This window comes from Kogia breviceps, chromosome 10 (genome assembly GCF_026419965.1).
Source record: "Kogia breviceps isolate mKogBre1 chromosome 10, mKogBre1 haplotype 1, whole genome shotgun sequence".
Taxonomy (NCBI): domain Eukaryota; kingdom Metazoa; phylum Chordata; class Mammalia; order Artiodactyla; family Physeteridae; genus Kogia; species Kogia breviceps.
The window spans coordinates 72,811,393-72,826,394 of NC_081319.1; the positions used below are offsets into that span (position 1 = coordinate 72,811,393).

The following is a 15,002-nucleotide window of genomic DNA, read 5'->3' on the forward strand; positions in this document are numbered from 1 at the left end:
GCCTGAGACCTTAACCAGGTGCAGAGAAGGAGGCAGATTTGATGGAGTGATTAAATGGGGACCTTTGAGAGAGCGGGGACTGGCAATGGCTGAGGCTGAAGGCCAGGTACAAGACAGGGAGCATTGGTAGAGGGTCCAGCTGGGAGGAAAGGCAGGGAGCTCTGGATTTTTCAGCTTATGCTGGTGGGACATCCAGGTGGGGAGGTGTGTTGGCAGACTTGGGGTTTGACAAAAGGGTGAGGATCAGTGATATTTTTAAAAAGTGAGATCATTAAGTGTTTTTTGTTTGTTTGTGTTTTTTGTGGTACGCGGGCCTCTCACCGCTGTGGCCTCTCCCGTTGCTGAGCACAGGCTCCGGACGCACAGGCTCAGCGGCCATGGCTCACGGGCCCAGCCGCTCCGCGGCATGTGGGATCTTCCCAGACCGGGGCACGAACCCGCGTCCCCTGCATTGGCAGGCAGATTCTCAACCACTGTGCCACCAGGGAAGCCCTAAGTGTATTTTTTATATTTAGAAGCCAAGGGAGTGGGGTTGGTTCATCCCTGGCTTTCCATAGACATAGCTAAGTCATATTTCACAGCACACAATCTCTTCGAGTGATTGCTTTTGTCCATTAGAAATGTGACTTTCAGTAGCAAAGTATTAATATGAACTAATCTTTGTTACTATTTCTTAAGAAATACTACAAACCAGAGCAACATTTAAAGAAATATAAATACAAATCAGTTTTCTTATTTGTCTTTGTTAATAATACTAATCCTTTCTCTCTTTTTTAATCTTCATTTCTGTTTTTAAACTGAGCTTTGATTCTTTTTCTCATGGCTCTCCATGTCTCAGAAAGTCTCGGACTTATTCAAGCAACCTACCTTTACACACGAGCATCCAGACACATACCCTTATCTGTGATTGCTTTCTGTTTGTAGCACAGAAGAGTGGAGGTCAACTTTCCCTACGTACTAATCATTTCTCTGCTTCCTTTTCCTTCTCTTGACATGAGAGACAAATCACGTTCTGTTCCATATCACCTGGCCAAATCTGGAAAGCATAGAGATTATAGCAAGCCTCTCTGATCACCTTTTGACACCCATGATTGATTTCTCAATATGATGTATCTCCTGGGATTTATATCTTCTATTCCAGTCCCCTTCAATGAAATAATTTTTTTTTTTGGCTCAAAACATTTAAGTAAATTATTTAATTTTAAAAAACACCACGTTTAAGTAAAACACAATGCAGTTTGCAAAGAGGTCATAGTTTCATCACAAATATGTCTAGTCAAAATTACCCATACTTTAAAACACTTGGAAATGTTTTTTTCACCTATGACTATTTGTTCTGTGTTCTTATAATGTTATGTGGCATCCGATACAATCTGACGTGTGTTTCTCATCATGCCTCCAGTGAGTGTCCCCCAGGCCTAAGTCACTTTGACGCCCACACCACCACAGGGACAGGTGACAGGCCTTGTTTGCCCCCTGGTCTGTGTCTGAGCTCACGCTGTTTGTAGCCCTGCTCCGTTGCCTTATGGTAGTCTGATATTTTGTCATACTGAAGAGGCTGATTCAGCCAGCCACCCTGGAACTAATCTGGTACGTTCAGCCCCCTTCACAATCATTTCTGGAGCAAAGGATGAGCTCAATCAGGTGGCAATTAGATTTGATTATTAAAGTGGTCAAGGTCTCTGTACCCATGACGCTGTAACATCTGTTCAATGGCACAGCTTTGGGCAGTGCATGGGTTTGCCTCCCAGTGGATTACTCAGGCCCAGGAGAACCTTTGGGCTCCGCTGGGGCTTCCCAGCAGTCACCGGCACACACACATTCACATATTGTTTAAGACTGTGCTGCTCAGTGTTCTCAAAGGATTTCTGTGGTCTCTTGTTCCCACAGGTGTACCTTTCCAGAGCATCATGCACACGTGATTTAGATTCTGGGGTGTGTGTGTGTGTGTGTGTGTGTGTCTGTGTCTGTGTCATAGGTAGGGACGTGTTTGAACTTAAAGATTATGAGTGGTCATGAGCCCGACTTCAAGCCAGGGGATTGCCTGCGTTCCACTTCCAGAGCCTCTTCATTGATAGCCTCGCTTTGCCGTTCGATGTTTGGCATGACTCATGGCGCTGCTAAGGAAAGGGCGGCAGAGGCTGGACGTGCTCTCGAGGTCTCACACCTCGATGTTAGGTTGAACAGTGCAATATCATTATTTTCCAAATGTTTCACTCAATCTGGAGCTTGATGCCATTTGGATGCCAGACTGTGCTAGTTTTTCTTGTTTTGTTCCTCAGTGTCTTGACCAGCCATGCCAGTCTGTTGCAGCAGAAATCAGCGACAACTTTGTACTCACTACTACAAATCAAGATTTTCAGTTAGAGGAGATTTTACTGAAGCGATCTGTTATCTTTTGTTCCTGTAAAAATCACCTACAACCTCTTGCCTGCGTATTTGTTTTCAGGGCAACATCGGCAGCTACCGGCAATTTCTGAATACTTGCCTTGAGGATAGTTATAAAAGCCTGATATTTGTTGGGCAGAAGAGTGCACCAGGATTATTAATAGAACTTTAGGGTTGGAAGGGTCTGGGGATTTCTTCTAGTCTTGTAACAATCCTAAGTGTGTACCCGAGCTGCTGTTTGCCAAACCAGAGCTGCCCCTAATGTCTGAAGGGACCTCTCAGGCCTCCAAACCTCAGTTTGGGTGCTAGCACTCACTACCCTGACCCCGAATCCCAGAACCAGAGAAAGACTGTTGACACCTTAGAAATGCCTCCAAGTGAATAACAACCCATCCTTCTTGCCTTTGTGGGGGAGACACTTAGATGCACTGGCTTCAGTCTCAACCACATCCCTTGTAATTCTGGTCTCTACCCACGGTTACCTTCCTTACCTTCCTGGCCCTTGTAATCTGGCCAGCTTCATCACTGTACTGAAATTGCTGTCTCTAAGGCCACCAAATCTAGTGACCTTCCTGCTAACTTCACTTCATGCCTTGGCTTCCATCCATCACCTTCCTCAGTTCTCCTCCTACTTTCTCAGGGGGTTGCTTCTCAGCCCACTTTGTGGGTTCTTCTCAGGCAAGTTCTGCCCTTGGCCCTGGTCCCTTCACTGATGACCTCAGCCATTTGCATAGATGCAACTATTCGTCTCTACTTACGGACCGATTCATCGAAAGTCCCAGTGTTAGCTTCTGATTCTTACTTCCAGCTGCCATCGTAGAATATTCCATCCTCCTGTGAACCTCACCAGTGCTACCATCTGTTCATCTTCCTCCCAAACCATCCTCACCAGGATTCTGCTATATTTGCTTGTGCATCAAGATCACCCTGACTCTTGCAGCGAGTCCCCTAACATCCTAACAGCTTGAAAGAGGGAAACCAGGAATGCGTAGTGTGGTGGAAGATGAGAGGGGAGGGGAGAAGGAAAGGACAGATGCTGCCAGAGGTCAAGTAAGATAGGGCCAAAAGTGGTCAGATGGCTTTATCAGCAAGGAGACTACTGGCGAGAGAAGTCTCAGTGGAGTGGGTGGGGAGGTGGAGGAATGAGATTGCAGGGTGAGTGAGAGACCAGGAAATGGAGAGACAGAACATGAGGATGGACAACATGGGTAATTCTCTCAAGAAATTTCGCTTGGAAGAGGAGAAGCAAGTTGGAGGAGCAGCTGTAAGAAGAAAACATTTTCTTCCTTCTTCTTTTAATGATCGCACAGGCTTGAGCCCATTCAAATACTGGTGGGAAGGAGCCAGGAGAGAGAGAGAGAACAAGGTTACAAGAGAGGGGTAAAAGAGGCAGGAGGGGATGGCTCCCAAGTGGAGAGATGCACTCCAAGCAGGAGGAGGGACACCTCACCCATTGTAATAGGGATAACAAGGAAGGAATGCAAGTGAGTTTGTTGGTTTGGTGGCAAGAAGTTGAGAGAATTCCCATCTGATGCTTTGTACTTTCTCTTTGACTAAGGAGGCAAAGTGACCTCAGGAGCAAGAAGGTGTTAGAGGAGAGGTTTAAACAGAGTGGAAGAAATTTGAGAAAGAGGGCTAAAGAAAGGATTGCTCAGTGACTTTGACAATCCCATCGAGGCTGGTGATGGCTAAACCGTGGTGGCAACTGTGTGATGGTCTCAGTATTGTTCAGCAGCCTGGAATAGGTATAAGAAGGAGGACATTTGGATTCATTTAGCACTGGGAGTTTGCTGGGCAAGTGATGAGAAGGATGGGTCTAGACTAAACAGGGAAGGAAGTGAAGAAAAGGGGGTGGAGTTGAGGAGACGGTCTTCAGAAATGATGAGGTCAAGGAACTGAGAGGTCAGGATGCTGAGTGGGATACTGAAGAGACCCAGAAGGTGGCAGGAGGCTCAGTGAGTGGGGGCAGATGGGCACTTGGTGGGGACAGTGAGGGGAGGAGCACAGGGCCAGAGGGTGTGGTTGTTAAAGCTGCAAAGATTTTCATCAAAGGTGGAGGGGCAACTGGGGAGGACAGTGTCTTCAGAGTTGACAGGTTCCAGTAAGGGCAAGAAGATGGAGAGAATGTTCTGTGAAGAGGTTGAAAATATGGGAGAGTCTGTTAACCATAGAACCACTCCAGAGGGAACAGTGGAAAGGTTGGGAGGGAGGGGAGATGTATGAGGTTGGGTCGAGGGAGAGGAAGCATAAAGTAGCAGAGAAGGGATGGAGAAGGTAAAGCAGTGTAGGGAAGCACATTTTGGCACATGAGACATGGCGGAGTTCGCTGATCCCAACCTGGCCAAGAGAATTAGCCCCAGCTCTGTGGCTTGTACCCAGGTTTTGCCGGAGCCAACTGTGTCCTGGATTAACAACATTTCAGAGAATACATGCATCTCAGGGGACTCTGGAAAGAGTCAGGTCGTATTACTGACAGCCTTCCTAATGTTTTGCTTGTATCATGGGGCATTTCTCTTCCCACTTGTCAAATTTGTTCTGAAAACAAATATGGGTCCGTGATCTCTCATTGTCCTGTCATGCAGATCTTTTTACAGAGCAGAGGTTCTCAGCCCTGCCTGCACAGTAGAATCACCTGGGGAGCTTTTAATACATGCTAATCCCTGGGGCCCCAGACCAACAACATCAGAACCTCTGGGGATAAGACCTCTAGACTCTTTACAGTTAATTTTAAAAGCTCCTTTGGTCATTTTAATGTGTGAGGAACCTGGGCCTTAGACCATTGCCACCCAGTATGTGGTCCACCAGCCAGCAGGAGCGGCATCACCTGGAAGCTTGATAGAAATGCAGAACCTTACCCTCGACCTACCTGCCGAATCAGAACTAGTGTTTTAGTAAGTGTTCCTTCCCCTGGTGATAAGTATGAACATTAAAGTTTGAGAAGCCCTGCCTTAAAACAGTAGCGAAGCCTGGTCCCACCTGTAGAGATTCTGATTTTATTGATCCGGGTTCTGGCTTGGGAAGCAGGAGTTTTAAAGACTTCCCAGATGTTTCTCATTTTCAGCCAAGTTTAAGATTCCTGCCTTACAGCATCGAGCAAAGCGTCAGGAAGGGTCCCTGGGGCATTTTTATTCAGCTGGGTGGATCATCCCCATCTTTGTTTAATGATTTCTGACCTTTTATTTAACTTACCAATGAACCACATTTGCCTCTCATTTAGGGAAAAAAACTGCCTGTCATAAAGTTATGGCAGGAACAGCATTTGTCCTCATCTTCCAAGATGCTAACGGGAGGCTTAGTAACTGATAAGACAGGAAATACTGAACAGCCATAAGCCCATTACATAAGGACTGGTTCATTTATTAAAGAAAAAAAAGCATTGCCTATAGGACTATCATTACAGAATACCAACCAACTCCTTGTAAAATTGAGAAGAGCAACCTTCCTGATTAGTTATTTCTTTTGTCCCTTCCAAGACGTTGTTTGAATTGATACCGAAAGCCTTCTACAGCTTTCTTCAAGCCAACTGGTTGCACATGTCAAACAACAGTAATTTGTTTGCTGAAATGTTGGGTCAGGACTATTATAGGAATTAAGACATAACAAGTGTTATTTTAGACCTGCGTTTCCAAAATATGATCCAAGACTTAAAGTGCGTTTTTTATATATATATAAATTTTTAATGTTTTTTATTGATTGCTGGGAAGATGTTTTATTTAGTTAGTTAGTTGTGCTGGGTCTTAGTTGTGGCAGGCAGGCTCCTTAGTTGTGGCTCGCCGGCTCCTTAGTTGTGGCAGGAAGGCTTTTTAGGTGTGGCATGTGAACTCTTAGTTGCAGCATGCATGTGGGATCTAGTTCCCTGGCCAGGGATCGAACCCGGGCCCCCTGCATCAGAGTGCAGAGTCTTAACCACTGCGCCACCAAGGGGAGTCCCTAAAGTGTATTTTTTAAAAGAACAAGGTTGACAATTCATTACGCTGTATGAGTTGGAAGGCAAAAACAATTTTAAAGCACCTCAGCCCACATGTCACTCAGATATTTGAATAGTTAAATCACCCATTTTCGTGTGGGTGGTTAAATCTCATAAAGAATAGGTTATTTTTGTTGAGGACTTTCCCCAACTTTTTGTTTCTCTCTTCTGAGTCAAACACATGAACATCTGAATCACTTTTCCACCACTGACAATTGAAGTTTGTTTTAAGAATTATTAAAATTAAATTAATGCCAAGACGATAGTACCACTTTTCAAGCTTTTATAACGAAAAATATATCAATAGTCTTTTAAAATTATATAGCCTTCAGAAAACAAGAGATTTTGATTCCATTAGACTTGATATCAGTCTACAAGAAAGATGGTCATTCATTTTTTAAATTCAATAAAGAGCAATTCAGTGGATTCACTACGGTTTGAATTCTGCAAGATCATGTTCTTTTTAGGAGGCCAAAAAAAGCTATTAAGACTTGAAAAAAAAGTATCTTCTCCATATTCTGAGTGGAAATGACCCATGGAACAGTTTCCTACCCTCCACTCTCAGGCCTCAAATTATTTATTTAACATTTTCCTTTCTTAATAGCTCAAAGTAATATGTATTCTAGATTTCATCTACTGACATGCCAAGAGTGCTTCCTAAACCTTAAGAGGCTTATTGTTGTAGCCAGCTAGGCAACATCGTGCATATTCCCCAGGAGGGAGAAGAGAGAAGATGGTCTCTCCTTAACCACACTAGAGTTTTTCAGAGCTCTCCAGAATGACTGAAGTCTTTGTCTCGGGTGTGTTACATAAGAGAGAAACCCTCTCATCCCTCCCCTGGCACCTATGGCATTGTCCTGATTGCCATATGGAGTGAGGTCACATTTGCAGTTTATTTGGAACTTAAAATATAGTAGAAAAATCCAGTTATTCAGCTAGTACAGATGGATGGTTAAGACCAGGATTCATGCCTTGTGCATTATGACCTTGTATTGATAGATTCATAGATCAGTGATGAATGTTAAAATATCATAAAATAGGGTCGATTTAATTCCAGGTACTCTACTTGGATACACAGTGTCTGATACGCCACATGAATGCAAGCTTAATGTTGAGTGATGAAAATGACATTTTCATAGATTCACTTAGAAGGGAGAATTGGATTTTACTATTGTGTTCACATATACCTGACTACAAAACACACAACATGTTAACTACTAAAAAATGGGATCCCCAGTATTTAAAATGGAAGTCAACATAATCACACTTATCAGATCACCTCAAGTGACTCCACACGTAGAGTATGGATAGGCCTTGAGGAGCAGTTGCTGGCACTCTTGGTTTTATGAAACTACGACCTTATAAGAATCACTTATAAAAGTCCTTCAATCAGCTACTCTGGTTGAATGACCAACTTTTCTTTTGGATTAATGCAAGGGTTCTTCTTGATCACCCAAATCCTGTTTCAGTGAGGGCTCTGAGTAAACTTTATAAGATGCAAATACAACCAAATATTTGCCTGCTTCAAATATTCAGTGGCTTCCCACCATCCACAAAGTCACCAAGTCCAAACTCTGACCCTGAAAAATCCTGCCTCTACCTTTGTTCTAACCTCATCTGCCATCATTTCCTCACCTTTAGCCTAGACGTGCATGCCTTTGCACGTGCTGTTTCTCTAACTGGAATCGTCCCATTTGGAAAACTCCTACGTATCCTTTCAAGACTCATCTTCAACTTCATCTTCTCAATTCAGCCTTCCCTGAGCTGTCTTCCTGAGTGGTCCACGTTGTTCTCACCCCTTTACTCATGTTCTCACTTCTTTACTAATAACGACATCGTGTTGTATGTCTATGTTCCCTCTAGACTGAGCTCCTTGAATGCAGGGTTCATGGATGGCCTCTTCATCATTGTGGGCATCTCACCTAGAGCAGTACCTGGTACATGGTGGCCACTCCTAAGAGGTTTAACAAATGAATGAATGAATGAATGAGTGCCTCCCCAAGTGTCTAATTTAATAATGAGGGAGGGGCTTGAGAATGGAGAGAACTTGACTTTGTCACTAAGCAGGCTAGGGTCCTATTCTTTCTCTCTAATTCCAAGGGATATTAACTCACCGCCTGCCATTATGCCTTGTAACTTCCCCTCTTCTTTCCACTCCCATTCAAACCTGATAAAATATTATCACTTATGTGGTGGTTTGTGCATTAAAGTTCTCAGAGTTCACAAATCTAGGAGTAGTAGGGACACGCAGGTTCCAAAATTTCCTCGTGATTATGAGTAAAGGACCTCACGATTTCCAGTATTAACATGGAGGCCAAAATATAATATATAGGTCACAGATAAATTTTCCTAAGATTCTGAAGTCCATGTTGAAGCTTAAGGTATACTTTTTAAACATCAAATGCTGCTCTACAAGATAGACTTCTCTTATTGAATTGAATGGCATGATTTGCAAATACTAAGTTAAAAGAAATGCCACAGTACACAGAACCATGTATTGTCTTAAAATAACTGTATTATGCACATTAAAACATGGAGCTTTCCTTTCCAGTGTGATTGCTTTGTTTGATCAAACTGAAAGTCGGGCTTTCTATTTTGGCATTATGCCTTATTTCCTTAGACTAAATGAAATTGTTCCATGATAGCAAATAGACGCTGATAATGGTTTGATTCAAGTTTTAATTGGAATGCTGTTCTCAGAATATTTGACCATTTCAGTCTTATTCCTAGATACTGGATCTTCAAACAGAGACTATAAGCTAGCACTGGGTTACAACCTTTAGGAGACCTGAGTGGTTGAAATCCCAGGAGAATTTTATACCAAGCCCTTGTCTGAGGCAGAGAGGGTGCTGCTTTCCTGCTGTCAGATGGCAAGGCATATTTAGCTCACTGAAACAAAACACTGAAAGAAATATCCCCCCTGAGGCTTGATCTCAACTCCTCTTGGGTGGGCACGCATCTGGAGATGGATAAGCAACTAACATGACCCCCTTCTTGTTTCTAGAGTGGACTGCACCAAGGCATCAAAACCATTTCTTTCTCTTTTTTTCAGGCTTCCTCACGGCAATGAGACAAGAAGTGACCCGCGCCCACAAAGGCTGGGCCCTGGACTCCGTGACCATCCACAACGAAGTTCTGCGGCAGACCAAGGAGGAGATCACGTCACCCCCTGCGGTAGGTGCCAGTGGGCAACAGCAGGGACAGTTTTGGAGCTGGGGCTCAAAATTCAAGTTCTGCTGAACACTGACCTATAAGTGTCTCCATTAAGTCCTTTGGCTTTGCAGCGAGGGTTTCCTCAGTTATAACCTGGAGACCCCTATGCCAACACCTCCAACATTTGCCAGAGTGGGAATGAATGTCAAGCACTGGGAACTCCCCAGACTGCATTTCTTTGTAATTACAAGTTACACTTGTGTTTGCTGAAAAGAATTTTCCACGCGTCTCCATCCACTGCTGTGGGGTACTCACAGAATTGACAAGAGCTGCGGGACCCTGTGCGGAAGGACACCTGGGTGGGGGAAAGGGCAGATGCTCTAAGATAAGCAGACACCCCTGGGAGCCACTGCTTGGACACTTACCTGCCCTTTGAACTCGGGCTACTTCTTTAACTCTTTTGAGCCTCAACTTCTTCATCTGTAAAATGAGAATGATAATTCAACCTCAATAAAGATAGCTGTGAGACTTCAATGGGATCATTTAGGCTTGGTTCCAGACCCCACATAGATATTCAATAAATCTTAGTTCCTTTTTCCCTTTCTCTGATTCTTATTCCCTCGGTTGTCAAATCAGGGGGCTGAACGAGATGATTTCCAAGTTCTGGCCCTTTTTGCCACTTTATAACAAGGATCACCCTTCTTCCAGTTTCCAATAACATGGTCCTTATTTTTGTCTGAGATCCCACCAGAAGAAGCACCTTTAACCTCCATATTTCCATCAACAATCTCTAGATTCAAGGAAACATAGGCTTTTTCAACTATGCCTTCAAAATTCTTCCAGCTTTTTCAGGTATTTGTTACAGCAGCATCCTGTTTCCTGGTACCAAGATCTGTATTAGTTTCCTAAGGCTGTTGTAACTAAGTACCACGAACTGGGTGACTTAAAACAACAGGAATTTATTTTCTCAGGGTTCAGGAGGCCAGAAGTCCAAAATCAAGGCATTGGCAGGGTTGGTTTCTTCTAAAGGCTCTGAGGGAGAATCTGCTCCATGGCCCTTACCCAGCTTCTGGTGGCTGCTGGCAAACCTTGGCGCTCCTTGACTTTGCAGCTGCGTCACTCCAACCCCTGCCTACCTCATCATGTGGCCTCCTTCCCTGTGTGTATCTCTGTGTATCTTCTCCTCTTCTTATAAGAACTCCAGTCATATACTCGTCCACTATGACCTTAACTAATTACACCTGCAAAGGTTCTATTTCCAAATAGTCACATGCTGAGCTTCTAGGTGGACATGAGTTTTTGCAAGAGACTATTCAATCCACAACACCTTCTAACTATGATTTTGTAAAGTCCTTAGAATGTAAGGAGCCTAAAAGGATACAGTTTACTATTGGATGATGCCTAAGTGGTTGTATTTTCACGTGGTAATTGTCACCTACTGACTTAATGATGGTATCATATGTCCTGATTTTCTGGGATTGCCTATGGTTTTACTGTCAAATCATGTACTTCAGGTTTTTGTTCAAAAAGTATGGTTCTTATACTGTTAGCCCACATGAGGGATTCCAGAAAACACTTTGCAACTAATCTCCCTCTCTTTTACTATAATCTACGTTTACTTCCCCTTACCCTATCCTCACTGGAAATGGAAAACTGGTCACCATCTTCTACATAAGTATATCTTATGATCTTACATGATTATTGGAGTCCCCACCGTGATTCCCTTTAGACGTTTTTTTCTTACCAAGTACATGTTCTATGGCTCCCCGCTGCCTCCAGAATAAAGTTCAAGCTCTTCAGTCTGGCATCTACACTCTTCCACAGTTAAGCCCTAACTTATTTTTCATAACGATTGAACCTGCTGCTAAATATTATAAAATGCTTGGGCTTTGCTGCCCATTCTGCCTTTCTTTGTAGTATTGCTCCTCCCTGGGATGCCCACCCTTTCTCCTCTATCTTTCCAAACGCAGCCCACCCTTCAAGGCCATCTCCTCCACGAGGGTCCCCGAGCATTCCAGCCCTTACTGACCTTTCACCTCAAGTCACTGCACTTAGCCTCCGTCAGTGCTGTTCATCAGGCAGCCCCTCTAACAAGCGTGTGCTGGTATTCAAGTCATGTCTTTTACATTTCGTTCTGTGTGTGTGTCTTGTCTCCTGATTTAATGATGAGGCCCTTGAGGGCAGGTCCTACTGTGTGAATGACAGAGACACAAGGATGAGGTCTGCCACTCTTGGACCAATTCTCACCGCCCTCCCCACCCCCACCCATCACACCTGCTCTCCCTCTACCACACCCAGCCTCTGAGAGTGCTCGAAGCCCTGCTGGCCAGACCTGGCTGCTCATCTCACTAGATCCGAAAACCGAGATGAAATTAGAGCCACATGTTGGCTTGGCCAGCGTAGGCTGAGATCCCGAGTGGCATCCAGCTCTGAGTCCTGTTCTATGCTCCCACCATCCCTGTCACAGACTTTCATGTCCCTGCAGGGGCGATTTGGTGCTGCTGGCTAAGTTCACAGTCCCAGGCAGGCTACCCCCAGGCTCAAATCTCCAGTAATAGGAACATTTCAACAGCGCTTATAGCCTCAAGCTATGCCACAGGGAACAATGGGCTCAGTATTTCGCTAACGGAATGCGTCCAGTGGTGTTTTCTTCTTCTGGTAGTGTTTTGAGATTGGTGTACATTTTCTTTCCAAACTGACAACCTTTTTTACAGTATTGGATGCCCATCTTACAGCAACTAATTTTATTAAAAAATTCCTATTACCTTAACGCTTGGTTCTTCCAGGAGGGTGTGTATATTTATGGGCTGTACTTGGATGGAGCAGCCTGGGACAGACGGAACGGGAAGCTCACGGAATCCACCGCCAAGGTGCTCTTCACGCAGCTGCCCGTGCTGCACATCTTCGCCATTAATTCCACATCGCCCAAGGACCCCAAGCTGTATGTGTGTCCTATTTACAAGAAACCGAGGCGAACTGACTTGACCTTCATCACCGTGGTGTATTTGCGAACAGTCCTGTCCCCAGATCACTGGATCTTGAGAGGTGTGGCCCTTTTGTGTGACATCAAGTAAGTTCATTTCCACTTGCTGAGGGCAGAGGAGCCACGTGGGTGGCGAGTGCTATTGAGAGACTAGGTGAGGCATATCTTTTCTCCCTGATAATTGCTTGATTACTCTTTCTAAATTAAAAAGTTGACATCCTACAATCACTTGTGTGTATGTGTTTTCCCTCATATCAATATTTATTTTTTATTATTATTTTTATTAGAGTATAATTGCTTTACAATGTTGTGTTCGTTTCTGCTGTACAACGAAGTGAATCAGCTATATGTATACCTATATCCCCTCCCTCTTGGACCTCCCTCCCCTCTTCCCCTCATCTAGGTCATCACAGAGAACCAAGCTGAGCTCCCTGTGCCTTATAACAGATTCCCACTAGCTATCTATTTTACACATGGTAGTTAGTGTATATACATCAATCCTAATCTCCCAATTCATCCCACCCCCCCATCCCCCTCTGTGTCCACCCATCTGTTCTCTTTGTCTGAGTCTCTATCCCTGCCCTGCAAATAGGTTCATCTGTACCATTTTTCTAGATTCCACATATATGCATTGATATATGATATTTGTTTTTCTCTTTCTGACTTACTTCATTCTGTATGACAGACTCTAGGTCCATCCACATGTCTACAAATGACCCAATTTTGTTCCTGTTTATGGCTGAGTGATATTCCATTGTATATATGTACCACATCTTCTTTATCCATTCATCTGTCGATGGACATTTAGCCTCATATCAATATTTTAAAAGGCAATTCTAAAGTAAGGTTTTTTATTCCAGGCAATCATATTCCATTATAATTATTATTTTTTTTAGATAAAGTCCTATCTTCATGTTAGAACACTTTGGAATGTTTGAATTTTAAAAAACTATAAGTATTAATTTGTTGCATCCTAAAAGGAGTCTAGCAGATGCAATCGTCTCTCTCAAATAAAACCCACTTTTCCCTTGAATAAAATGGACCCATGTGTGAGTTTATGCTAATGTGTTAGCCTTTGCTCATTTGAGTTTGGTCTTCTCTCTGTGTTTGTGAAATGGAAACTGGAGGGGTCCAGTCAGTACCCCCGTAGGAGTTATAGCTGGTGGTGTGAAGTATTTGAAACAGAAAATCCACTGGGATGGCTGCTCTTGTAATTTATTATAATTTTATTTAATATTCTCTTTTTAAGTACTTTTGAGCCCCAGAGAACTCTGAGTCTCCAGCTCTCCCCTCCCAACCTCAACTCTGCAGGAGATAAGGAAGCACACATTTCTAGGCAGCGAATGGAGAAAGAAAAACAAACTCCATCAAATGAAATTAGGTTACATGCTGAATCCCTTAAAAAGCAAAGTCTTTAAAAAGTGAAGCCATTTCTTAGTCTGTAGCTAGTCTGAAACTCGATATGAACCTTTATTTCCTGCTAAAGGAAATTGTCAATTTAACAAAACAGATGGGGTCTCATATTGAATGTTCATGCAGTTTCTGGATAGTGAATAAATGTCTCTACTGGTTTTCCCATCCAGAATCCTCTTGCCTGCCCCCAGATAAATCCACAAGCTTCATTCCCTCTGTTTGTTCTGAAGGAAGGGGGTATTTCAAGTTGCCTTGCTCCCCTCTCATCCTTGTGTCACCCTGATCAGAGATGGCCAAGCAATATAGCCCAGAGAGGTGTCCAGGGAAGAACCCAGAAGAAATTCCACCATAGTCTAGTGTATTTATTTTCAAACAGTGGAAAATATATTATAGGATGCAAATTGTAGCCATGGCCTCTGGTGTGTTCCTGATACTGATTCATGTCAAAGCCATAGAACCCTCCAGGGCAGTTTTAAAAAATCAAGTAAACGAGGAATTCCCCGGTGGCCCAGTGGTTGGGACTTGGTGCTTTCACTGCGGTGGCCCAGATTCAATCCCTGGTTGGGAAAGTAAGATCCCGCAAGCTGCTCTGTGCAGCCAAGAAAAAAAAAAAAAAAGGAAAAGGAAAACAAAATCAAGTAACTGAGGCCCTGGCCCAAGTGTTTTGGCACTTCCCTCAGCCTGTAGTCACACTAAAGGAAAAGATGGCATACTCTGGAAAGAATGTCCTGAATGGAAGCTAGAATCTGGAAGCAACTGCCTGTCTGGGTGAGCAGAGCAGAAGTAAAACATATTACAGCAAACCAAACTACAGGTCCCCAAATAAAACATTTTATTTATATTCCTATCCAATTGCCAAAATTATTGAAGGCAAATTGCGTAGTCTAAACACCTGGATGTCGTGGTAGGTTTTCAGAGAATAACAATCAGGTTTGATGTTTTCTAATGACTTGAATGTCCTATGGAAAATTTGGGAAAGAGACGGGAAGGATATGAATCTAGCAAAGATCATGGATCAGACTGTTTAAGTCTACACACATCGCATTTCCTGGGAACTCTCTGCTGTTGCTGATTATTTTGTTGTGTGTCAACACAGAG

The 15,002-nt window shown here is 43.5% G+C and overlaps 1 protein-coding gene across 1 annotated transcript in view; it reads left to right on the forward strand.

Moving 5' to 3' along the window:
- The window catches only part of DNAH8 (dynein axonemal heavy chain 8), a 338,470-nt gene extending 325,756 nt beyond the window's left edge, over positions 1-12,714 (forward strand). Inside the window, exons 92-93 of the mRNA XM_059077211.2 lie at positions 9,408-9,529; positions 12,295-12,714. Of these exons, the coding sequence (XP_058933194.2) occupies positions 9,408-9,529; positions 12,295-12,582 (410 nt within the window). The 3' untranslated portion in view covers positions 12,583-12,714. The remainder of the gene's footprint in view (positions 1-9,407; positions 9,530-12,294) is intronic.
- Positions 12,715-15,002: the final 2,288 nt, after the last annotated feature.